Source organism: Lucilia sericata, unplaced genomic scaffold (genome assembly GCF_015586225.1).
Source record: "Lucilia sericata isolate MDLA Ls3-8-SP2 unplaced genomic scaffold, ASM1558622v1 Contig000201F_arrow, whole genome shotgun sequence".
Taxonomy (NCBI): Eukaryota; Metazoa; Arthropoda; class Insecta; order Diptera; family Calliphoridae; genus Lucilia; species Lucilia sericata.
Genome location: NW_023994229.1, coordinates 46,834 through 73,355, shown reverse-complemented (window position 1 = coordinate 73,355; position 26,522 = coordinate 46,834). Strand labels below are relative to the sequence as shown.

The window sequence follows — 26,522 nt, the reverse complement described above, 5'->3', positions numbered from 1 at the left end:
ATCCTCTTTCGAAAAATCAAATTTTCATCAGAGAATTTTCATTGATATAAAAAAGGGTGACGTCTTACGTTAGTTAGTCGGTACTATTATATGGATCGTGAACTCCAGTGATTTCCAGTTTTTCCAAATTATTAGAAACTCTATTAAGTTCGAATTGCGAACAAACTTTACGAAATCTAAGAATTACCACTCACTGATAATAAAAAGCTTTACATTTTCACAAACAGAGGAAACCCTCTACTTTTCTCACAAAATTCCTCTTTGTAACAAAAAAAAAAAAAAAAACAGTTACAAATTATTACGAATTGTTGACATGTTTTTCATAAGTATATGAACGTTATTACAATTATGAAAGTAATAGCAATTTGTAATAATTTTTAATATGTTTATGTTATTACTTTTCAAATTTCCCATGAGTAAAATTGACTAAAATTCGATTTTTCTATGAAACATTTTCTATTTATTTTAGTTGAAATTAAATTTTTATTATTATAGCAAAATAAAAAATTGCATGTTTCTTCAAAAAGCATAAGAAATTGCGTTAAATTTAATAATCTATAAAAAGAGTAAGGATTTTTGTAAAAATTTTGTGGAAGAAAAAATGGCCAAAGTTCGAATATTGCAAAAATATTCATGCAAGGCGGATTTTGAAACTTCATTAAAAAGTGTTTCCTATAATATCAGGTCGATATATAATTGCTTTATAAATAAATGTGATATACTATCTGAAAAATATGAAAAAGAATCTTTTACTGCCCTCAATATAATCAAATCTTTTATAAAATGTCACAGCAATATTACTGTGATAAATTAAGATATATGTAGATATAGTTCAAATTTAACTGAGTAGTAAGAAATTAAGAATTAGCAAAGAGGATCACAGAACCTTTGTGTTATTCAATCCACTCCCCTAAGTGATCTTTTTTCCAGATTTTATTTCTAAATTAGTATCTATCTGTAATACTGATGGTCAGAAACAGAACTCTTTACAAGAGAAACGAATAACCGACAGTTAAAATGCAACTAATGCTATGTTCTGACGTTAAGTGGACAATCGTGTAATTCGGTTCGTAATCTGGGCGTGCATTTAAAATGTGAACATGAATTACGACTAAGTGTGCCTTCAGAACATAGCATACAGAACTTTCGTGTTGTTGTAGGAGAAGTGTCCGATTAAATGAGATATATTTATAACCTATGCTGATGTTTGTAATAATATTGGTCCTGCATCCACTTTATAGTATAAATAATTATTTTCTGAGTCGATTTAGCTCTGTCCGTCTGTCCGTCAATGTGAACCTTGTAATCAAACTACAGGTCGAAATTTTTAAGATATATCTTTAAAATTTGGTAAAATGGTCTATTATTGGTTAAGATCGGTTCATTATTTCAAATAGCCATCAACTGAACCCCCAAATAGGGCTTGTAAACATTGTAATCAAACTACAGGTCGTAATATTGAAGTTAATTCATTAAAATTAGGTACATGATCTTCTATTATTCTAGGGAAGAAGCCTATTGAAAATGGTTAAAATCGATCAATAACCTCCTTATGAAATTCAGGATAATTACATTTTATGTAAACGTAGATTCATCAATCAATCATTTTATGAGTATCAGTCCACATAATTTTCTTTAGAGCTTAAAGTTCAAATTCGAATTTGGCGTAACTCAATCCTCTATGTTTAGGTTTCTGGCTTAAAAATTTGTTGGCCTGTGTAATCTTTGTTTAAAACTAAAACTTATTTCTTGGCGTATAAGTAATATATTGGGGATCTAATAGAAAATTGGCTTCATTATTAGAGATTAAAGTAAATTTTGAAATCTTCCAAACAAAAACAAGTCTTATGAGGCGTTGTTCTCTTTGCTGATTTCAAAAATTCGCATAATTTTGAAATTAGGTCAATGTTCTTTCATTTGCGTATAAATAATTATGGGAATCTAGTGAGAAAAATGTACGTAACAATCGCCTAACTCAATGCTTTTCACCTTTCTATAAACAAAACCGAAAATGATAGATTTATTAGAAAAAAATTATTCTCCCTAGAGACAGAGCGAATACAACAAATGTATTTTATCTTAGACCTAGGAAAATAATTTATTGTTTTTGTTTTCACTTACTATTAGCATCTGTTCCTATAACACACTCTCTCTCTCTTTCTCTCGGTGAACGTGATATTTTTAAGATGTAACACTTTTCTCAGAGGTAGTGGGTGCTAATATGTACTATGTATGAGTAATTCCCCAATGTGGGCGAAATAAAAGAGAAAAAAGAAAAACATATTTATGCTAAACAGATTAGCATCGTCGGAAGCATGATCGTGAGCTTTAAGACTTTGTTTGATAAACGTCATGTGTTACCACTAACAGATGCTGTCCGGCTGACGTCGTTATTCTTGGCAGCTCTTGATGAGGTTTTTCTCACCACATGCCAACTACTACAACAGACTGTAAGTTTGTTTTGATTTTGTGATTTCAGTTGATCGTAGCAAGTGTGCCTGCCTACCCGCTAAAATCACTGTAAATACTACATCGTGCGTGTGTGTGTTAATATTACAAAGATATAAACAAAACAAAAAAACATTGATGTTTTTCATTTAACGTTATAAATCTCAAGAGAGTGTAAAATTTTGTGTACGAGTAGAAAATTTTAAATTATTTAAAAATAAACTCAAATTTTGAATCGTGCCTTTCTTTTTTTTATTCGGCGTAATTGTATATTATTGTTGTTCTGTTTTATTTTGTTAATTTGATTTTGGAATGATTTATAGTGAAATTAAAGTTGCCTTAATGTCTCGTTATAATCCAACAAACATAAATAATACTCGTAATAAAATAATGAAATCATAATTATTTTAGTCAGCATGTGTGTGCGTTCCTTTTGAAACTAAATTTTCTTAGTTGTATGATTCCAAAGGCCAATTTTATTCTTGATAAATTCTACTTGTACGCACGGTATTTAATCAAAAGTGTTCTTATTGAAATTTAGAAGAGTATTAATTAATTATCTTCACCTTAAAAATTACATGTTGTGAGTGAGAAGAAGTGCAATTGCGAACTAAAAACAACAACCAAAACAAACCGATTTTTATTGTCAACCTACTTGCAGCCATCTGATTACAGTGAGACAAAATTATAACAATTGCAAAATTTACAAAATTCTACAAATAAATAATATATTTACAGTGGAACAAAGTTTTAAAAGATTTTAAGCTTAATTCTTAAAATGTTTATCACTCAATTTTTTTTTTAGTTTCTCAAATTGAATTTGTGTGGTCGTTATTTTTTTGCTGTTTGTTGGTGGTTTGTTGCATTCTCTAGTTGTTCAATGCAAATATATTACCAATATGTAGTTGGTTGTTTTATTGAAAATTGTTTATCTAAAGACTTCGCATGCATTTGTGAATGAAAGTGTTGAAAAACAAAAGTTAAATTAAACTCAATTATCACTTGTTTAAAAAATAAACAAATATAAAAGTTAATAAATATCTAAAACAACTAATAGTTGAAAACAAATCAAAACAAATGTAAATACATAAGAAATTTATCAAATAAAGACACTTTGGCAAAGAAACAAAATTACGAGGGTCAACCAAAAATTTTGTTAATGTTAAATAAAAAATTAAATAAAAAAAATTGTTCAAAAACTTCTAAAAATTCAAATATTTTAATAAAAAAAAAATCATATTCATTTGTCGTAGGGAGGAGGTTTGTGAATATTATATTTAAATTTACTTATGCATATAGCAAGTGAAAGGAAAGATACCCGCAAGAAGTTTGTTCTATACAAGCATGAACAATTCAGTACATTAGTCCTTTTTTCAGTACTTTTGGATACCGAAAAATACGGCGGTACCACTACGACATATTCGGTACTTTTTCTAACATATAAACTTTTGATAAGTAGTCCACATAGTAGTCAGTCTGTAGTCTAGTGAGTCTATAAGCCAGTCTATAGTTTAGACTATAGTAGATAAGCCAGTCTACATTCTAGTTTATAATCCAATATATACTTTAGTATATAGCCCATAAGCCTGCCTATAGTCTAGTCTATAATCTAGTCTATAGTCTAGTCAATAATCTAGTCTATAGTCTAGTCTATAGTTTAGTCTATAGTCTAGTCTATAGTCTAGTCTATAGTCTAGTCTATAGTCTAGTCTATTGTCTAGTCTAGTCTATAGTCTAGTCTATAGTCTAGTCTATAGTCTAGTCTATAGTCTAGTCTATAGTCTAGTCTATAGTCTAGTCTATAGTCTAGTCTATAGTCTAGTCTATAGTCTAGTATATAGTCTAGTCTATAGTCTAGTCTATAGTCTAGTATATAGTCTAGTCTATAGTCTAGTCTATAGTCTAGTCTTTAGTCTAGTCTATAGTCTAGTCTATAGTCTAGTCTATAGTCTAGTCTAGTCTAGTCTATAGTCTAGTCTATAGTCTAGTCTATAGTCTAGTCTAGTCTATAGTCTATAGTCTAGTCTATAGTCTAGTCTATAGTCTAGTCTATAGTCTAGTCTATAGTCTAGTCTATAGTCTAGTCTATAGTCTAGTCTATAGTCTAGTCTATATAGTCTAGTCTATAGTCTAGTCTATAGTCTAGTCTATAGTCTAGTCTATAGTCTAGTCTATAGTCTAGTCTATAGTCTAGTCTATAGTCTAGTCTATAGTCTAGTCTATAGTCTAGTCTATAGTCTATTCTATTGTCTAGTCTATAGTCTAGTCTATAGTCTAGTCTATAGTCTAGTCTATAGTCTAGTCTATAGTCTAGTCTATAGTCTAGTCTACAGTCTAGTCTATAGTCTAGTCTATAGTCTAGTCTATAGTCTAGTCTATAGTCTAGTCTATAGTCTAGTCTATAGTCTAGTCTATAGTCTAGTCTATAGTCTAGTCTATAGTCTAGTCTATAGTCTAGTCTATAGTCTATAGTCTAGTCTATAGTCTAGTCTATAGTCTAGTCTATAGTCTAGTCTAGTATATAGTCTAGTCTATAGTCTAGTCTATAGTCTAGTCTATAGTCTAGTCTATAGTCTAGTCTATAGTCTAGTCTATAGTCTAGTCTATAGTCTAGTCTATAGTCTAGTCTATAGTCTAGTCTATAGTCTAGTCTATAGTCTAGTCTATAGTCTAGTCTATAGTCTAGTCTATAGTCTAGTCTATAGTCTAGTCTATAGTCTAGTCTATAGTCTAGTCTATAGTCTAGTCTATAGTCTAGTCTATAGTCTAGTCTATAGTCTAGTCTATAGTCTAGTCTATAGTCTAGTCTATAGTCTAGTCTATAGTCTAGTCTATAGTCTAGTCTATAGTCTAGTCTATAGTCTAGTCTATAGTCTAGTCTATAGTCTAGTCTATAGTCTAGTCTATAGTCTAGTCTATAGTCTAGTCTATAGTCTAGTCTATAGTCTAGTCTATAGTCTAGTCTATAGTCTAGTCTATAGTCTAGTCTATAGTCTAGTCTATAGTCTAGTCTATAGTCTAGTCTATAGTCTATTAGTCTAGTCTATAGTCTAGTCTTAGTCTAGTCTTAGTCTAGTCTATAGTCTAGTCTATAGTCTAGTCTATAGTCTAGTCTACAGTCTAGTCTTAGTTTAGTCTATAGTCTAGTCTATAGTCTAGTCTATAGTCTAGTCTATAGTCTAGTATATAGTCTAGTCTATAGTCTAGTCTATAGTCTAGTCTTTAGTCTAGTCTATAGTCTAGTCTATAGTCTAGTCTATAGTCTAGTCTATAGTCTAGTCTATAGTCTAGTCTATAGTCTAGTCTATAGACTAGTCTATAGCCTAGTATATAGTCTAGTCTATAGTCTAGTCTATAGTCTAGTCTATAGTCTAGTCTATAGTCTAGTCTATAGTCTAGTCTATAGTCTAGTCTATAGTCTAGTCTATAGTCTAGTCTATAGTCTAGTCTATAGTCTAGTCTATAGTCTAGTCTATAGTCTAGTCTATAGTCTAGTCTATAGTCTAGTCTATAGTCTAGTCTATAGTCTTTGAAATGTTTTTTTTTTTGGAATTTTGATTTCTTCTTAGATCTACAAAAGCTTTTTATTCGATTCTATAACGATCTAGTCAGGCCCGCCCCATTGTCTTTCTATTGAAAACAAATATTTTTGGTTCCCCCAGAAACTGAACAGTAAAGTATTGGCCTAGCTCACAATTAAAACTTCCTTCATAAAATTTACTGAACATTCATATCAGGTTTAAAAAAATCATTAAATATCAACCAAAATTTTTTTGTGAGAAACTGCCCACAACTTACTACAACGATATACGTATTATGGAAATTCAATTTATTTTCATTGTATTTTCTTTTTTAAATTTATTTTTCAGCGTGGCAGTCGTTATCACGGCTATCGTCACAATCAACGTTCCCAGTCTTTAAATCGCGGTCAAACTCTTTCTCAGGCGGACGTTACGGGGATGTGGTGACATCGGGGTGCATCAGGTAAAGGTTGCTATCGGCTTAATCCAATTCCAAATTGTCATTTAAATTAAAATTTCATATCATTTACTAAACAATTTATCTCTTTATTTGCTCACAAATAATTTTAGCTCAATCCAGCAGTGGCTGTACTAGCTGTGCCATGGGTAATAAGTTGAGCTGCTCGTGCGCACCATTGATGCGTAAAGGGTATCGTTACGAAGATTCTCCATGGCAAAGTTCAAGACGTCGTGATGGACATTTATTAAGGTTGTTAAAAATATTTACATAAGTTTATAGTTGAAAGTTTCTATGAATTTTTTTCTTTGTTAAATTACAATAACACTAAATATTTTAGAAGAAATGATGACAAGAAATAATAACTTTGACTATATTTGTAGTTCAGTTCTAGTTCAGTTCTAGTTCAGTTCTATTTCAGTTCTATTTCAGTTCTAGTTCAGTTCTAGTTCAGTTCTAGTTCAGTCTAGTTCAGTTCTAGTTCAGTTCTAGTTCAGTTCTAGTTCAGTTCTAGTTCAGTTCTAGTTCAGTTCTAGTTCAGTTCTCAGTTCAGTTCTAGTTCAGTCTAGTTCAGTTCTAGTTCAGTTCTAGTTCAGTTCTAGTTCAGTTCTAGTTCAGTTCTAGTTCAGTTTCTAGTTCAGTTCTAGTTCAGTTCTAGTTCCGTTCTAGTTCAGTTCTAGTTCAGTTCTAGTTCAGTTCTAGTTCAGTTCTAGTTCAGTTCTAGTTCAGTTCTAGTTCAGTTCTAGTTCAGTTCTAGTTCAGTTCTAGTTCAGTTCTAGTTCAGTTCTAGTTCAGTTCTAGTTCAGTTCTAGTTCAGTTCTAGTTCAGTTCTAGTTCAGTTTCTAGTTCAGTTCTAGTTCAGTTCTAGTCAGTTCTAGTTCAGTTCTAGTTCAGTTCTAGTTCAGTTCTAGTTAGTCAGTTCATAGTTCAGTTCTAGTTCAGTTCTAGTTCAGTTCTAGTTCAGTTCTAGTTCAGTTCTAGTCAGTTCTAGTTCAGTTCTAGTTCAGTTCTAGTTCAGTTCTAGTTCAGTTCTAGTTCAGTTCTAGTTCAGTTTCTAGTTCAGTTCTAGTTCAGTTCTAGTTCAGTTCTAGTTCAGTTCTAGTTCAGTTCTAGTTCAGTTCTAGTTCAGTTCTAGTTCAGTTCTAGTTCAGTTCTAGTTCAGTTCTAGTTCAGTTCTAGTTCAGTTCTAGTTCAGTTCTAGTTCAGTTCTAGTTCAGTTCTAGTTCAGTTCTAGTTCAGTTCTAGTTCAGTTCTAGTTCAGTTCTAGTTCAGTTCTAGTTCAGTTCTAGTTCAGTTCTAGTTCAGTTCTAGTTCAGTTCTAGTTCAGTTCTAGTTCAGTTCTAGTTCAGTTCTAGTTCAGTTCTAGTTCAGTTCTAGTTCAGTTCTAGTTCAGTTCTAGTTCAGTTCTAGTTCAGTTCTAGTTCAGTTCTAGTTCAGTTCTAGTTCAGTTCTAGTTCAGTTCTAGTTCAGTTCTAGTTCAGTTCTACTTCAGTTCTAGTTCAGTTCTAGTTCAGTTCTAGTTCAGTTCTAGTTCAGTTCTAGTTCATTTCTAGTTTAGTTCTAGTTCAGTTCTAGTTCAGTTCTAGTTCAGTTCTAGTTCAGTTCTAGTTCAGTTCTAGTTCAGTTCTTGTTCAGTTCTAGTTCAGTTCTAGTTCAGTTCTAGTTCTATGAATATTTAGTGTTATTGTTTAAACAATATCTTAACAATATTTCTGTGTTAAAACATATTTACTGTACATAAACTTCTATTTTGTTTCAAACTTATCTATTTTTTGTTATAACGTTCAAATTTATGTTTTAACAAGTAAAAAAATTTGTTTTCTTTTCTATACAAAATCCAAAAAAAAACTTAAAATGTTTTGCAACCCTGTTGTCCTTCACTAAAATTTAAACTACCAAAAAACTCTTACTACTACTGCTACTATTTACTACTACTATCACCACAAACAACAAAAAATTTCAACTGTTGTCCTTCTGCCACAACTTTCTGCAACAACTTTTGATCTTCCTGCTATAAATTGACAAATAATTAAAAATGTTTTTTTAATAATATTTTGACTTGAATATTATGATTACAACCATTGAAAAAATACACACACCACAACCAACACCACCACTACCTTCACATAAATTATTGAAAAAATTGGCGATCTATTGAAAAATGCAAAAAACGAACCAAATGCAAAACGTATCATCAAAATTTTTGAAACAATCCAACAACACCCAACGACTTCAACCGAACTAACAACAATTGAAAAATGTCCTGTTTGTGTCTGCAATATATATCCACATCCAACCAAAATCGAATTGATCAATCAATTGAACAATTTCAAATTTTATTTACTTCCTTCTTATGTATTCATATATGTGTTTGTGTGTGTGTATCCCTAACATATCAATGTGCGTGTGTGTTTGTATAAACTACTGCATGTGTATTTGTAATTTGCTAAAACAAAATATCTGGGTCTAATACACCACAGTTCGTTCAGGTTATGGGCGGAGGTATTTCATGTTTCAGCCAGTGGTGCTGGAACAGTTAAATGGCAACAAGTATCAGAAGATTTGGTTCCTGTCAATATATCATGCATACAAGATTCACCCGAATGTGTATTCCACATAACGGCCTACAACAGTCAAGTGGATAAGATACTCGATGTGCGACTTGTACAACCAGGTTAGTAAAACTTTAATATCAACTCTACCTTCTAATTATTATTAACTATTTATTTTCTCCAGGTACTCGCATTGGCCAGGCTTCAGAATGTTTTGTTTACTGGAAGGATCCCATGACCAATGACACTTGGGGTCTCAATTTTACATCACCCATTGATGCCAAACAATTTCGTGAATGTTGTGTAAGTATTCCCCAAACGGTTAAGCAAAGCCAACCTGGAATACTTTATTTCATCATAATAATATAAATCTTCATAAATTTACATAAAAGATCACTATCAACACCTTAACGACAACAAAGTTCTGTGCTGACATTCTACCATTATACAAATTGTTGTTTGTATTCAATTGTGTCTCATGTCTTTCGTTTCGTCTTATCTAAACTTCAACAGCTTTTTTCTTCCAGTGTAAACTATATCTAAATGTATTTATCTATTTATCTATGTTTAGCTCTTGTTCTTTAAATCTTTGTGTGTTACAATTTCCACGTTTGCTTTGCTTTTGCCGTCCCAAACAAGGTTCAGAAGTGCAAATCCGAAAAAAATAAAATAAAAAAGAAAACAATTCGATTAATATCTCAAGAAGATGATTTGCCTTTAAACGTTTTAGTTTTCGGTATAACATAAATACATAATTACATAATATTGAGAAATATTGTACATACACATTAAAAAAGTTAAAAATAATAATTTAAACTGAAAAAGATACTATGTAAATAATCGTTGAATCGTTAAAGTTGGTTAGGTTTCACATTTCTTACATTTCATTCGTTCATTCAATCAGTATCATGCCCTACATTCATTTGTCCAGAGCAGATTTACACTAGTTTTCAACAACTAAACTACACTGTTCAGTTAGTTCTAGTTCAGTTCTAGTTCAGTTTTAGTTCAGTTCTAGTTCAGTTCTACTTCAGTTCTAGTTCAGTTCTAGTTCAGTTCTAGTTCAGTTCTAGTTCAGTTCTACTTCAGTTCTAGTTCAGTTCTAGTTCAGTTCTAGTTCAGTTCTAGTTCAGTTCTAGTTCAGTTCTAGTTCAGTTCTAGTTCAGTTCTAGTTCAGTTCTAGTTCAGTTCTAGTTCAGTTCTAGTTCAGTTCTAGTTCAGTTCTAGTTCAGTTCTAGTTCAGTTCTAGTTCAGTTCTAGTTCAGTTCTAGTTCAGTTCTAGTTCAGTTCTAGTTCAGTTCTAGTTCAGTTCTAGTTCAGTTCTAGTTCAGTTCTAGTTCAGTTCTAGTTCAGTTCTAGTTCAGTTCTAGTTCAGTTCTAGTTCAGTTCTAGTTCAGTTCTAGTTCAGTTCTAGTTCAGTTCTAGTTCAGTTCTAGTTCAGTTCTAGTTCAGTTCTAGTTCAGTTCTAGTTCAGTTCTATTTCAGTTCTAGTTCAGTTCTTGTTAAGTTCTAGTTTAGTTCTAGCTCAGTCCTAGTTCAGTTCTAGTTCACATGTTGTTTTTATTCAAAGTTTGAATAAGACTTCCGTATATGAAATTTTTATTTCAAACCGAAAGTTCTCTGAGATCTCTGGATTCTTTCATATTTATGTACTTAAATATTTACTATATTTCTTATTAATATGTTCTTTGTATTCCAAGAAAACTAGGGGTATTCAAATTTAGTTTCAGTGTATTTCATTAATCTTTAAATAGCATTTAATATTTGTAAATTTACTTTGTGAAGTAATTATCAATTGCACCTCTTTCTGGACTTTCGTCTAGAACTAGTCACGTTAGAAATTATATACTAGCTTAGGTCAGTTAAAACAGTTATGACTGTATTACATACAAATCTAGTCATATCAAAATTAGTAGTTTTTTATAGAAATTTCGAATACTACACTAACTGTGATAGTACACTAAATCATATTCATTCACTTAGCCACACGATCACTCACAACCACGCATACAATTGTACATACATTTCTTTTCGAATTTTTTCTATATATTAACACATACTTAAACTTAAACTATCAATCAATATTCATGCAAAATAAAGAATTTTGTATATAAGGATTTAAAAAAAGCATTTAAGTTATTTTACTTTTATATGTTTGTTTTTATTTATATTTTCTTTAAATTTGATTTAGTTTCTTCTTTTTATTTAAATATTTAAAAAAAGAGCCAAAAGCGAATTTAGTTTGTCTATGCATTAAAGTCAAACACTAAAATTATTTATATTTGTATTTTGTACTCTTTTATTTCTTTTTTCTCCTTCTCTTTTTTGCATTGAATTATATTCATGAACTCGACCACAAAACAAAACGAAAAAAATATATATAATTTTTCAAAATTCCAAATTCAATCATTTTCTTAAATAATTTTTTGTTAATACTTTGTTCATAAATTGTTCTTATATACTTTCAAATCATTTCAATTCACTTTGTTTATGTTTTTTTGGTTTTTATTGATTTTTTGTGTTTTTTATTTATTTGTTTAATTTTTTATTTAAAATCTTTTAAATGACCATGTATGTACATCAACATTTTCTGTCTAACTTTTTCTCTTATTATAAAATTTGTAATAATAAATAACTTTTTATATATTAAACAAAATAATTAAAAAATAAATTTAAAAACAAAAAAAAAACGTTTTGCATTTTTGGTGGCATTTTGCAAAAATATGCTAAAATAATTAATTTATGATAAAAAAAAAAAAAACTAAAACAAAATATGTTTCTCTTAATAATGCCAAAGAAAAATGCAAAACGTTATAGAGCAATCGCACGTATCCAGTATTTTGATTCCGTTCACCTACTAAGTCCCGATTATTGAAAAAACAATCCCTTATCCCACTCACTTATAATCCCAAGAAAAACTCCTTAAGTTTTCACACCCAGCGGTTTCTTAGATTAAATCAGAGTTTATTTTTTCGATCTCTATTGCCCTACTTTTGCTATCAATTGCACCAAAAATTCTTAATTTTCAAATAATTAAAACTAAATAAATAAAGAATAAATAAATGCACTTTAAAACAAATTTAGATAAAAATGCATAATAAAAACCCAACAACAAAAACAACTACAATTATAAACAAAGAAAACTACAACAACAACATACTCGTTAACAAAAACAACAATATATTAACAAATAAGAAAATGTCTTAGATTTCAAATGATATATTTCTATACATTAAACAAAAGTACAGTGGGCTCGTACTACTTACACAGCCACAGCACACTCTGTACTGTACAGTGTTCGTTTAGAAGTACAACAACAAGGAATATACTAAATAAGTTTAGTATTTAGTTAGTTTAGGAGTAAATTAACAAAAAAAAAACAACAACAACAATAAGGAACAATTTGCAACTGCAACCAGTAATTAAAATATTTATTTTGATACAAACTAAAACATACATATTAGAAGATGAAAACAAATTCTAAATAACAATTAATTACATAAATAAAATATAATAATTTAGTTAGTTGAATAAAATTATTGAAATTGCACTTATTGTTAGTTTTAAAAGAATGCATTCTTTTGTTTAGCATTTAATGTATCTACTATTAGATTGTAATTTTTAACTCTGATCACAAAGATTTCAAAATATTTTTTGTCTATTTAAAGTGGTTTCCGGTAAAAATATGTACTATGTAAATAAATTACTATTAAATTATTAGTTTTGTTTAACTACTATATTTAAATATTAAGATTTGCATTTAAAATGCATCGTTATATGAAAAGTTATAAATATTCCGGCCATTAATCATTTCGTTTAGACCTGAGACTTTGAGAATTGTAATTTTAAACATTTTGATTTAGAACTTTGCTATAAAAAGCTAATAACAAAAATTATGCAAATGTCAGATTAAAATACGATATTTTGCCCTTGAAAATTAGCTCCTCGATTTGAGCCCACATACAGCATGGGCTTATTTCTTATATTTCAATATTTTTCACTATTCTTCAAATTGAGTACAGAATTGGTCTCACGTAAGTTGCATTAAAATCGACCGTGCAACTACTAATAATATCACTTTACGGATCTATAAATATGTTACCTTTGACCCTTACAGTTTATAGATTAATATGATGATTAATATGAAGTCCTGGTTCTAGTTCAGTTCTAGTTCAGTTCTAGCTCAGTTCTAGCTCAGTTCTAGCTCAGTTCTAGTTCAGTTCTAGTTCAGTTCTAGTTCAGTTCTAGTTCAGTTTTCAGTTCTAGTTTCTAGTTCAGTTCTAGTTCAGTTCTAGTTCAGTTCTAGTTCAGTTCTAGTTCAGTTCTAGTTCAGTTCTAGTTCAGTTCTAGTTCAGTTCTAGTTCAGTTCTAGTTCAGTTCTAGTTCAGTTCTAGTTCAGTTCTAGTTCAGTTCTAGTTCAGTTCTAGTTCAGTTCTAGTTCAGTTCTAGTTCAGTTCTAGTTCAGTTCTAGTTCAGTTCTAGTTCAGTTCTAAGTTCAGTTCTAGTTCAGTTCTAGTTCAGTTCTAGTTTCAGTTCTAGTTCAGTTCTAGTTCAGTTCAGTTCAGTCAGTTCTAGTTCAGTTCTAGTTCAGTTCTAGTTCAGTTCTAGTTCAGTTCTAGTTCAGTTCTAGTTCAGTTCTAGTTCAGTTCTAGTTCAGTTCTAGTTCAGTTCTAGTTCAGTTCTAGTTCAGTTCTAGTTCAGTTCTAGTTCAGTTCTAGTTCAGTTCTAGTTCAGTTCTAGTTCAGTTCTAGTTCAGTTCTAGTTCAGTTCTAGTTCAGTTCTAGTTCAGTTCTAGTTCAGTTCTAGTTCAGTTCTAGTTCAGTTCTAGTTCAGTTCTAGTTCAGTTCTAGTTCAGTTCTAGTTTCAGTTCTAGTTCAGTTCTAGTTCAGTTCTAGTTCAGTTTCTAGTTCAGTTCTAGTTCAGTTCTAGTTCAGTTCTAGTTCAGTTCTAGTTCAGTTCTAGTTCAGTTCTAGTTCAGTTCTAGTTCAGTTCAGTTCTAGTTCAGTTCTAGTTCAGTTCTAGTTCAGTTCTAGTTCAGTTCTAGTTCAGTTCTAGTTCAGTTCTAGTTCAGTTCTAGTTCATTTCTAGTTCAGTTCTAGTTCAGTTCTAGTTCAGTTCTAGTTCAGTTCTAGTTCAGTTCTAGTTCAGTTCTAGTTCAGTTCTAGTTCAGTTCTAGTTCAGTTCTAGTTCAGTTCTAGTTCAGTTCTAGTTCAGTTCTAGTTCAGTTCTAGTTCAGTTCTAGTTCAGTTCTAGTTCAGTTCTAGTTCAGTTCTAGTTCAGTTCTAGTTCAGTTCTAGTTCAGTTCTAGTTCAGTTCTAGTTCAGTTCTAGTTCAGTTCTAGTTCAGTTCTAGTTCAGTTCTAGTTCAGTTCTAGTTCAGTTAGTTCAGTTCTAGTTCAGTTCTAGTTCAGTTCTAGTTCAGTTCTAGTTCAGTTCTAGTTCAGTTCTAGTTCAGTTCTAGTTCAGTTCTAGTTCAGTTCTAGTTCAGTTCAGTTCTAGTTCAGTTCTAGTTCAGTTCTAGTCAGTTCTAGTTCAGTTCTAGTTCAGTTCTAGTTCAGTTCTAGTTCAGTTCTAGTTCAGTTCTAGTTCAGTTCTAGTTCAGTTCTAGTTCAGTTCTAGTTCAGTTCTAGTTCAGTTCTAGTTCAGTTCTAGTTCAGTTCTAGTTCAGTTCTAGTTCAGTTCTAGTTCAGTTCTAGTTCAGTTCTAGTTCAGTTCTAGTTCAGTTCTAGTTCAGTTCTAGTTCAGTTCTAGTTCAGTTCTAGTTCTAGTTCTAGTTCAAAATTAATGGCATTATAAAAAAAATTTATAAAATTTAAATTCTATGAAGAATCATAATAAGAAACGATATAACAAAGCATTATTTACTGGATATATAAAATTAATCCTAACAACAAAATACTGTTGTACCAAAATAGGACAATCCTAATACTAAAATCAAAATTTCTAATTAATATAAATTTAATTTATAAAACATACGAAAGAATGCATACTTTTAGGGGCACAGTTAACACTACACTAGGCATTAAGCAGAAAACAGTTAAAATAATAGAGTAACTATTTTAATAAGAATATTAATTAAAAATGTAGGCATAAATACCACACAAATATACATAAAAATAGTTAATACTTACATACGCATACAAAAAGTACCTTAAATTACAAAGAAATCAAAGAAACAAATAAAAAAGTTAGCCGTAAGTTCTACTTTACAGTTCACTATTTAGAATTCCATCCAATAGCGACAATACTCGTCTTAAATACGTAACAGTAAGTTGTTAAAAGTTAAACAAAAATTTCTTAATTTTCCTCCAATATATAAAACAAATCTTTCCAGTTAAAATTTTTAAATGACAAAAACTTTCTTTCGAATGCTTAAGAGCATTTCAAAACATTTCAATTCAAATTGTTGCAATTTTCTAAACAAAATGGAAAGAGTTAATGAAATGTAATAACTGTCATAGTTAAAAAAGTCGATTCAATCCTAAGATCGATCGAACAGTTAGAAACAGAGAGATAGAAAGAGAGAAAGAAAGAGAACCGCACACACAGAACCTTGTGAATCCCATTCAACTAACCTAATGATAGTGCGACGTTTTACAGTCGCCTTCTTTCAAATTTTCACGAAAGGCCTCATCAAGTTATTCGCTGAAATTGGATCCGCCTGGCAAGGGAAAAGTCAAAGCCAAGAGAAAGCCATTAAGCACACCGGCCTCACCCTCACGAGTACGCAGTGAGCCACAATGCACTTGTATGACAGCCGAACAATATGCACGCTTGAGAAATGATCCCAGAGTACGAGGTGAGGAAGATACAAAAAAAAAAAAAACAAAAACAAAAAATTTGTTTGTAATTTTTTTTTAATTCTTGTCTTGCTAAAAGTCAAAATTCAATTAAAACCAAATTAACACCTACTTAACTTCCTTGAACAAGAAAATAATAATTATTTTTTTAAAAATACTAAGAACAACACTATTTTTAATTATTTCCAAAAAAAAAATCAAAGAAAAGTGTTCACACTTTTATGTACCCAATCCCTCTTAATCCTTTCCAAACTAAATTCCCTTTTTTGATTTTGAGTTCTGAATTTAAGTCATTTCTTAAGATTTAAGTTTATTTTTCGTTTAGTTTTTTCTGTGATGTTTTTTTATTTTGTTTTTTATATAATCCCATGTAGATTTTTAGTTTATTTTGTTTTTTTTTTTTTTAATTTAAATCTTTTGTTTTCTTTCCATTGCCAAATGCCATCAACAACATCCTCATCATATTCATCATCATAACTTTTGCAGGTTCTTCCACTTTGCCACGCAATGTGGGTTCCCGCGTTGCTGCCGATGCCGATGGACAAGCACATCAGAAAGTCACAAATGCTACGAGCAGCACTTCACTCTATGACAATGTCGCCAGCGGTGGTGGTGGTGGCGGTAACCAAGGTCTGGGCTCTGCTGGTGGTAAGTTAGCTCTCTCTTTATATGATTTTTAGTTTGAATATTTAATTTCTTGCTTCATTTTCCTTTAGATACTTTAGGTCGTCAAATTAAAACTCAAGATGCTGCCGCAGCTACCAATGGTGGCGTGTGTGGTGGTGCTGGTGGCGCAGCCAATGCTGCTGGTGTTTCTTCTGGCGATATTTGTTCCCAAAACCATGTTGGCTCTCAAGCTGGTCCCGAAGATGCTTTAGGCGGTCAATCCGATGTTGATATGGCCAAGAGTGAAGGCACCCAAGCCGGTGGCCCTTTACATCAGTCGGTGGGAACTTCCACAAAATCTACTGGAACTCGTTCTAAAGAATATGCTGATGATATGGTGAGTGTTGACTGCTAAATCTAGTTAGACAAATAACGACGACTTAATGCTTGCCGAGAGTAGTAACTACTATTAGTGTCACTCGGATTTTTATACACATTCGTAATGATTTACTATTTTAAAACACACACATACTTATTTGCATACGTATACAGTGGGTTTTTGATTGAGTTTATAAAGCTATTCATTAACTGGGGAAGTATGACAAAACAATAGCACTATACTATTGACCAGACTGTAGACTAGACTATAGACCAGTGGTGCTCAAACACATACTACCATAGACTACCATAGTTTTATTTGTGTTGGTAAAGCAGCAGAGAACAGAATTTAATTGAAAATAAAAGTATACTAATAAAATGACTACAAACTATAAAGTATATGCTAACTGTCAAATATTTATTATGGATTTTGACAGCCAGCGTATAGCAACGTCTATATATAAAAAACTATCAACTGTTCTCCCATGTTCTCCTACATTAATTCGGCTTTCTCAAAATTTTGTTGTTGTATTTCTGTGTGTATTTTAAAAACGTCGCGCACAGACCTTGCTTTGGCAAGTGCTGATCAGCAACTGATTTGATTTTGTTTTTCAAGTTGAGAGCAAACCAACTGATATTGCTCATTATAAAAAGAAGAAGAATTAAACCTATAGTGTATGTGTATCAACTTAGCGTCAGCAGAATTTTCTTACCCTATCACGCGTGCTATGACACGGCCATATTGAGCTTCTCTGCTATAGACTAAACTATAGACTAGACTATAGACTAAACTATAGACTAGACTATAGACTAGACTATAGACTAGACTAGAGACTAGACTATTGACTAGACCATAGACTAGACTATAGACTAGACTATAGACTAGACTATAGACTAGACTAAAGACTAGACTATAGACTAAACTATAGACTAGACCTATAGACTAGACTATAGACTAGACTATTGACTAGACCATAGACTAGACTATAGACTAGACTAGACTAACTATAGACTAGACTATAGACTAGACTATAGACTAGACTATAGACTAGACTATAGACTAACTATAGACTAGACTATAGACTAGACTATAGACTAGACTATAGACTAGACTATAGACCTAGACTATAGACTGACATAGACTAGACTATAGACTAGACTATAGACTAGACTATAGACTAACTATAGACTAGACTATAGAACGACGAGACTATAGACTAGACTATAGACTAAGACTATAGACTAGACTATAGACTAGACTATAACTAGACTATAGACTAGACTATAGACTAGACTATAGACTAGACTATAGACTATTAGACTATAGACTAGACTATAGACTAGACTATAGACTAGACTATAGACTAGACTAATAGACTAGACCTATAGACTAGACTATAGACTAGACTGACTAAGAGACTAGACATAAGACTAGACTATAGAACTAGAACTATAGACTAGACTATAGACTAGACTATAGACTAGACTATAGACGAGACTATAGACTAGACTATAGACTAAGACTAATAGACTAGACTATAGACCTAGACTATAGACCTAGACTACTGAGCTAGACTATAGACTAGACTAATAGACTAGACTATAGACTAGACTATAGACTAGACTATAGACTAGACTATAGACAGACTATAGACTAGACTAATAGACTAGGACTATAGACTAGACTATAGACGAGACTATAGACTAGACTATAGACTAGACTATAGACTAGACTATAGACTAGACTATAGACTAGACTATTAGAAGCGTAGACTATACTAGACTATAGACTAGACTATAGACTAGACTATAGACTAGACTATAGACTAGACTATAGACTAGACTATAGGACCTAGACTATAGACTAGACTATAGACTATACTATAGACTAAGACTATAGAACTAGACTATAGACTAGACTAGAGACCTAGACTATAGACTAGACTATAGACTAGACTAATAGACGAGAACCTATAGACTAGACTATAGCTAGACTATAGACTAGACTATTAGACTGAGACTAAGCTACTAGACTAATAGACTAGACTAAGACTACATAGACTAGACTAGACTAGACTATAGACTAGACTATAGACTAGACTATAGACTAGACTATAGACTAGACTATAGACTAGACTATAGACTAGACTATAGACTAGACTATAGACTAGACTATAGACTGACTATAGACTAGACTATAGACTAGACTATAGACTAGACTATAGACTAGACTATAGACTAGACTATAGACTAGACTATGACTAGACATAGACTAGACTATAGACTAGACTATAGACTAGACTATAGACTAGACTATAGACTAGACTATTAGACTAGACTATAGACTAGACTATAGACTAGGACTATAGACTAGGACTATAGACTAGACTATAGACTAGACTATAGACTAGACTATAGACTAGACTATAGACTAGACTATACTAGACTATAGACTAGACTATAGACTAGACTATAGACTAGACTATAGACTAGACTATAGACTAGACTATAGACTAGACTATAGACTAGACATATAGACTATAGACTATAGACTAGACTATAGACTAGACTATAGACTAGACTATAGACTAGACTATAGACTAGACTATAGACTAGACTATAGACTAGACTATAGACTAGACTATAGACTAGACTATAGACTAGAACTAGTAGACTAGACTATAAGACTAGACTATAGACTAGACTATAACTAGACTATAGGACTAGACTATAGACTAGACTATAGACTAGACTATAGACTAGACTATAGACTAACTATAGACTAGACTATAGACTAGACTATAGACTAGACTATAGACTAGACTATAGGACTAGACTAATAGACTAGACTATAGACTAGGACTAGAGACTAGACTATAGACAGACTATTAGACTAGACTATCGACTAGACTATAGACTAGACTATAGACTAGACTATAGACTAGACTATAGACTAGACAAGACTAACTATAGACTAGACTATATAGACTAGACTATAGACTAGACTATAGACTAGACTATAGACTAGACTATAGACTAGACTATAGACTAGACTATAGACTAGACTATAGACTAGACTATAGACTAGACTATAGACTAGACTATAGACTAGACTATAGACTAGACTATAGACTAGACTATAGACTAGACTATAGACTAGACTATAGACTAGACTAATAGACTAGACTAGTAGACTAGACTATAGACTGACTATAGACTATAGACTAGACTATAGACTAGACTATAGACTAGACTATAGACTAGACTATAGACTAGACTATAGACTAGACTATAGACTAGACTATAGACTAGACTATAGACTAGACTATAGACTAGACTATAGACTAGACTATAGACTAGACTATAGACTAGACTATAGACTAGACTATAGACTAGACTATAGACTAGACTATAGACTAGACTATAGACTAGACTATAGACTAGACTATAGACTAGACTATAGACTAGACTATAGACTAGACTATAGACTAGACTATAGACTAGACTATAACTAGACTATAGACTAGACTATAGACTAGACTATAGACTAGACTATAGACTATAGACTATAGACTAGACTATAGACTAGACTATAGACTAGACTATAGACTAGACTATAGACTAGACTATAGACTAGACTATAGACTAGACTATAGACTAGACTATAGACTAGACTATAGACTAGACTATAGACTAGACTATAGACTAGACTATAGACTAGACTATCGACTAGACTATAGACTAGACTATAGACTAGACTATAGACTAGACTATAGACTAGACTATAGACTAGACTATAGACTAGACTATAGACTAGACTATAGACTAGACTATAGACTAGACTATAGACTAGACTATAGACTAGACTATAGACTAGACTATAGACTAGACTATAGACTAGACTATAGACTAGACTATAGACTAGACTATAGACTAGACTATAGACTAGACTATAGACTAGACTATAGACTAGACTATAGACTAGACTATAGACTAGACTATAGACTAGACTATAGACTAGACTATAGACTAGACTATAGACTAGACTATAGACTAGACTATAGACTAGACTATAGACTAGACTATAGACTAGACTATAGACTAGGCTATATCTCAACGATTTTGTTTTTAATTTATGAAGAAATCAAACAACTTGCATTGGGCTTACATCATTATAAAACACCCATGGTTACAAACATACATATATATATTCGGACAAATATCTACCACTAAACGACGAATGTTAAAGGGATTTGCAAAGAAAAAAAAAGCAAAAACAAAGCTTAAATTAAATAAAGTGCATACACGCCACATTACATTAATGCAACAGTTCCAATACTATTTACATTACTAGCATAATAGTTTCACCCTTGATAGTAAGTGTCGGTCTGCTACACATAACAAAACATTATGTTTTATTTGCTGCCTTTTTTTCGCTGAATTCTTTAATTTTTTTACATTTGATTGTTATATGTTGTTGTTTTATTTTATGCTTAGACACGCGATCCACATGGCCACGACATGCATCAACATCAGCACCAACACCAACATCAACACAATATAATTAACAACAATACCAGACGCAAAACGAAAAGTACCGAGGACATGAATGTCGATACCAGCACTTTGAAGCGTATGCTTAAGCCCATGACTAGCACTGAAAGCCCAGTGACATCGCCTGAAATGGGTAGAAGACGCTACAACTACTATAACGCCAACGCAGCAAATACGTTTGGCCCGCAACACATGCATCAACATGCTGGTGGTGGCGGCGGCATGGGTGGCATGCATCACATTATGAACAACAATAATACATTGGGTGGTGGTCGTCCCAGCAGTCAGTCGTCGCGATTTTCGGGATCAAGGTAAGAAGACGCATTTGGGCAAACAAAACTAAACAAACCAATAGTAACTGTTGGCAAATCAAACAGTTAACAACTGTAAAATATTTACTAACGGATTGTGTCTCGCTTGCATTGTTTACGTTTTTTGTATTTTGTTTGTAATTTTTTTTTTCTGAAATTAGATCTTCCCATGAAATTGGACGTGGTTATACACCACGTAATTTATATTTGGAATTGGAACGAGAACGTGGCTGTATTGAAGGTTCGCCACCTTCCGACAATGTAATGTTCGATAATCAATGTTACGCCACTACACCCAGTTCCAGTAATGGCAACTCCGATCAGGATCAGTCTTCGTATGTACAACGTCCTCCTGGAGGAGGCGGCGGCGGTGGTGGACGTCATCAACATCGTCATCAGGGTCCCAATGTTACTCCTACACCTGGCAGTCCCACTTCACGTCTATTACTCGAATACGAAATGCATTTGCGCAACACTTTGGCCAAGGGCATGGATGCTGAGTCTTATAGTCTTCATACATTCGAGGCTTTACTCTCGCAGAGCATGGAAAATTTGGGTAAGTTTTCTGTGATGATCAACTGATTGGTCCTTAAAAGCTACTACGTCCGCTTAAGTAGTTAACTTTTTTTAATGCATACAAATTTGTTAGAGAGTTTTTTTTAATTTAATATTTGTATTTACGTAAATTTTTTAAAATTTTATTTAGTTTTATTTTTATTTTCTATTAACACCCTTTAACACACTTTTTATTTTTGTTGAGAAAATAGAAAAGTAAGTAAAAGCTTAGTTTTTGTGTAAATAACTGAGTTTTTGTGTAAAATCTATGCTTTTGTGTAAAAACTGATTTTGTATAAAAACTAAGTTTTAGTGTAAAAATTGAGTTTTTGCGTAAAAATTGAGTTTTTGCGTAAAAACTCAGATTTTGTGTAAAAACTGAGTTTTGTGTAAAAATTTTGTTTTTGTGTAAAAACTGAGTTTTAGTGTAAGAACTGAGTTTTTGTGTAAAAACTGAGTTTTGTGTTAAAACTGAGTTTATGTGTAAAAACTGAGTTTTTGTGTAAAAATTTAGTTTTTGTGTAAAAATTGAGTTTTTGTGTAAAAACTGAGTTTTTGTGTTAAAACTGAGATTTTGTGTAAAAACTGAGTTTTTGTGTTAAAACTGAGATTTTGTGTAAAAACTGAGTTTTTGTATAAAAATTGAGTAAAAATTGAGTTTTTGTGTAAAAACTGAGTTTTTGTGTTAAAACTGAGATTTTGTGTAAAAACTGAGTTTTTGTATAAAAATTGAGTTTTTGTGTAAAAATTGAGTTTTTGTGTAAAAACTGAGTTTTTGTGTTAAAACTGAGATTTTGTGTAAAAACTGAGTTTTTGTGTTAAAACTGAGACTTTGTGTAAAAACTGAGTTTTTGTATAAAAATTGAGTTTTTGTGTAAAAATTGAGTTTTTGTGTAAAAATTGAGTTTTTGTGTAAAAACTGAGTTTTTGTGTTAAAACTGAGATTTTGTGTAAAAACTGAGTTTTTGTGTTAAAACTGAGACTTTGTGTAAAAACTGAGTTTTTGTGTAAAAACTGAGTTTTTGTATAAAAATTGAGTTTTTGTGTAAAAACTGAGTTTTTGTGTAAAAACTGAGTTTTTGTGTAAAAACTGAGTTTTTGTGTTAAAACTGAGATTTTGTGTAAGAACTGAGTTTTTGTGTTAAAACTGAGCTTTTGTGTAAAAGCAGAATTTTTGTGTACAATTTGAGTTTTTGTGTAAAAATTTAGTTTCTTCTCAAAAAGTCAGTTTCTACCCGAAAACTCAACTTTTACACTCATGCTCGCTCTTTACACAAAAACTCAGTTTTTACACAAAAACTCAGTTTTACACATAAACTCAGTTTTTAGCACAAAAACTTAGTTTTTTACACAAAAACTCCGTTTTTACACATAAACTCAGTTTTAACACAAAAACTCAGTTTTTACACATAAACTCAGTTTTAACACAAAAACCTAGCTTTTACACAAAAACTCAAAAAAACCTGGGTTTTTGTCATAAAACTTGGTTTTCACCATAAAACTGAGTTTTTGTCAAAAACTGCATCTTGCATTTGTTAAAATGCTTTGAAAACCAAACTACTGGATAATATCAGTTTAGCAGGAACAAAAGTTTATAAAATGTGTTCATTATTATAAAGATCAAGTATTTTCCTCTTGTGGACAACTAAACTCTTAAAATAGAAGTAAATCTGTTTTACAACTAATAAACAGTTTAAACATTAAAATCTGATCTAAAAAAGTTAAATCGAATTAATAATAAAATAGTTATTAAATAAGTAGTAGACTAGGCAATACCATTTTATTTCATTTATTTTTCAATTATCTACATGTGATTGAATTTTAGACATTAAATTATTTATAAAGAATTTTCTAATTCATCCTCTCTCTAACACAATCATTAATTGCATTCATTATATTTCCATGCACTTCCACTAAATCCAAAAATACCACCACCAACCACTACCACAAAATATAAAAAAAACATCTTGTACTACGTAAAAAAAAACATAATAAATTCATTCCAAAAAAAAAAAAAAAAACACATACACTCATCAGAATTTGCCGAGAGTTTGCCCGGATCAATGCAACGCAGCCCGTTTCCCATGCGCAGGCGTAAGTAGTACAAACCCATTTAGCGCTAAAATCGTGTGCAAAAATCATTTCGTTTGCTTAATTTTTACGTTTTAACTAATTGTGTTTTCTTTTCTTTTTGACTTAACTCTAAATATTTAAACAAATTATATTGACTTTTTATTAAAAGCTTAAATGTTTGTTAAACTAAATATTTTATTTAATTATGTCGACAATTTGCTTATTTTTATAATATGAATTCTGCACTGATTTAAACGTTGGCACTTTTTGTTTACATGTCTTTTCAAATTCAATGTAAAATTTTGTATATAAATTCTTTTAAATCCAGCTACAAGTGCTAAATCTTCTACTCTACCTTTGCCTCCACATCGTCCTTTGTCTGCAGTGCGCGATAAGGAGCGTGATCGTGAGCGAGATGGTTACTATAGCGATCGTAATGAGTTGGTGCGTGAGCGAGAACGTGAAAGGGAAAGAGAACGTGGTTATTTGTCGGATCACAATACCAGGTGAGTAGAAAGTTTGATTCTCATCTTTCTTTATAATTAATAAACTTTTATTTCTTTAGTTTCTCAAATTCACGTTGTGCTTCATGCATTGGTGAGTCAGCCAGAGCTCAATGGTTTCGTCATTCGGATGGTTGGCGTTCTGGTAGCTCTACTATCGGTTCTGGTTCCGGTCAAGGTCTCATGTCTCAACAGACCACTAGTTCAGGCAATAAACGTTCTCCCTGGGATTCCTTGCCATCTTTAAGACAAGACAGTAGTTTAAATGACTCTGGTTATAAGTCAGCCAGAGCTGATTCCTTAGAACAACGGTAAAATGTTTTACAAAAGAATGTCTTGAATTTGTTTTTCATTATTTAATTTATCATTTTTTATTAAAACCCATGTAGAGCCGAATTTATACGCCAAGATAGCTTAAGATCTGATTATTTAAGTGATCGTGATTCCCGTTATGGTATCGTACAACAAGCTTCTATTGAGAGCACCGATTCACGCATGTGCTATTTAACATCTTCCGAGGTATGTAATTTATTATTAAGTTTTCCTTTTTAAATATTTTAAACTCTTTATTAGTTAAATAATGTAAATTGTGTTGATGTTAATAATGAAGAATAGAGAAAATCTTCAAAGAAGGTAAAGTTTAAAAACAGTAGCCTTTAAAAAGCATAAACGACTTACCATATAATAAACTTTAGAAAGCCACATCCTATAAATTTAAGTCTAACTTTTTCTTGTTTTTGTGTTAATACAGAGTTTTTATGCAAATAAAAGCCAAGCTTTTGCGATAAACACTAGTTTTGTGTAAAATTTTGTGTTTCTTTTTTTTTTGTAAAAACAGATCTTTCGCGCAAAAACGAGCTTTTAAATACACAAAGAGTTTTTGTGTAAAAATTAAGTTTTTGTGTAAAAACAGAAATTTGTGTATAAATTGAGTTTTTATGTAAAAAATAATACTATGTTTCACACGATTGTTTGTGTAAAAACAGAGATTTTGTGCAAAAACTGAGTATTTATGTAAAAACTGAGCAACTCAGTTTTTGTGTAACAAGATTTGTTTTTGTAAAAAAACTAAGCATTTGCTTAAAAATTTAGATTTTGCGCAAAAATATTTTTTTGTGCAAAAAGTGAGATTTTTCGTAAAAACTGAGCCTTTGAAAAAAATCTAGTTTTAGTGTTAAAACCGAGTTTTTGTATACAAATAAAGTTTTTGAAAAAAACCCGACTTTTTGTATAAAACCCAAATTTTTTTTAAAGAACAAAGTTTTAGTATAAAATCCAAGTTTATAGACTAGATTATAGACTAGACTATAGACTAGACTATAGACTAGACTATAGACTAGACTATAGACTAGACTATAGACTAGACTATAGACTAGACTATAGACTAGACTATAGACTAGTCTTTAGACTAGCTTAGACTGGACTTTAGACTAGACTTTTAGACTAGACTTAGGACTAGACTATAGACTAGACTATAGACTAGACTATAGAACTAGACTTTAGACTTGACTATAGACCAGACTTTAGAGTAGACTATAGCCTAGGACTATAGCCTAGACTATAGACTAGATTATAGACTAGACTATAGACTTGACTATAGATAGACTATAGACTTGACTATAGACTAGACTATAGACTAGACTATAGACTAGACTATAGACTAGACTATAGACTAGACTATAGACTAGACTATAGACTAGACTATAGACTAGGCTATAGACTAGACTATAGACTGGACTATAGACTAGACTATAGACTAGACTAT

The 26,522-nt window shown here is 31.5% G+C and overlaps 1 protein-coding gene across 24 annotated transcripts in view; it reads left to right on the top strand.

Moving 5' to 3' along the window:
- The window catches only part of LOC119601950, a 52,764-nt gene extending 27,222 nt beyond the window's left edge, over positions 1–25,542 (top strand). For 9 of the 24 annotated variants that reach the window (XR_005231290.1, XR_005231292.1, XR_005231291.1 and 6 more), the window contains 3 exons: positions 6,318–6,438; positions 6,540–6,678; positions 8,916–9,021. Coding sequence is in view for 15 of the 24 variants with exons in the window: in XM_037953244.1 (XP_037809172.1) it covers positions 6,572–6,678; positions 8,907–9,100; positions 9,163–9,281; positions 15,578–15,776; positions 16,264–16,425; positions 16,494–16,780; positions 21,259–21,626; positions 21,788–22,182; positions 24,219–24,275; positions 24,583–24,760; positions 24,820–25,068; positions 25,147–25,276; positions 25,331–25,372 (2,487 nt within the window). In the remaining 9 variants the exon portion in view is untranslated. Of the gene's footprint in view, positions 1–2,492; positions 2,635–2,750; positions 3,032–6,317; positions 6,439–6,539; positions 6,679–8,906; positions 9,101–9,162; positions 9,282–11,775; positions 13,127–15,577; positions 15,777–16,263; positions 16,426–16,493; positions 16,781–21,258; positions 21,627–21,787; positions 22,183–24,218; positions 24,276–24,582; positions 24,761–24,819; positions 25,069–25,146; positions 25,277–25,330 lie in introns of those variants that run through there. The other 15 variants (XM_037953244.1, XM_037953243.1, XM_037953249.1 and 12 more) reach the window with 14 other exon arrangements.
- The last annotated feature ends 980 nt before the right edge of the window (positions 25,543–26,522 follow it).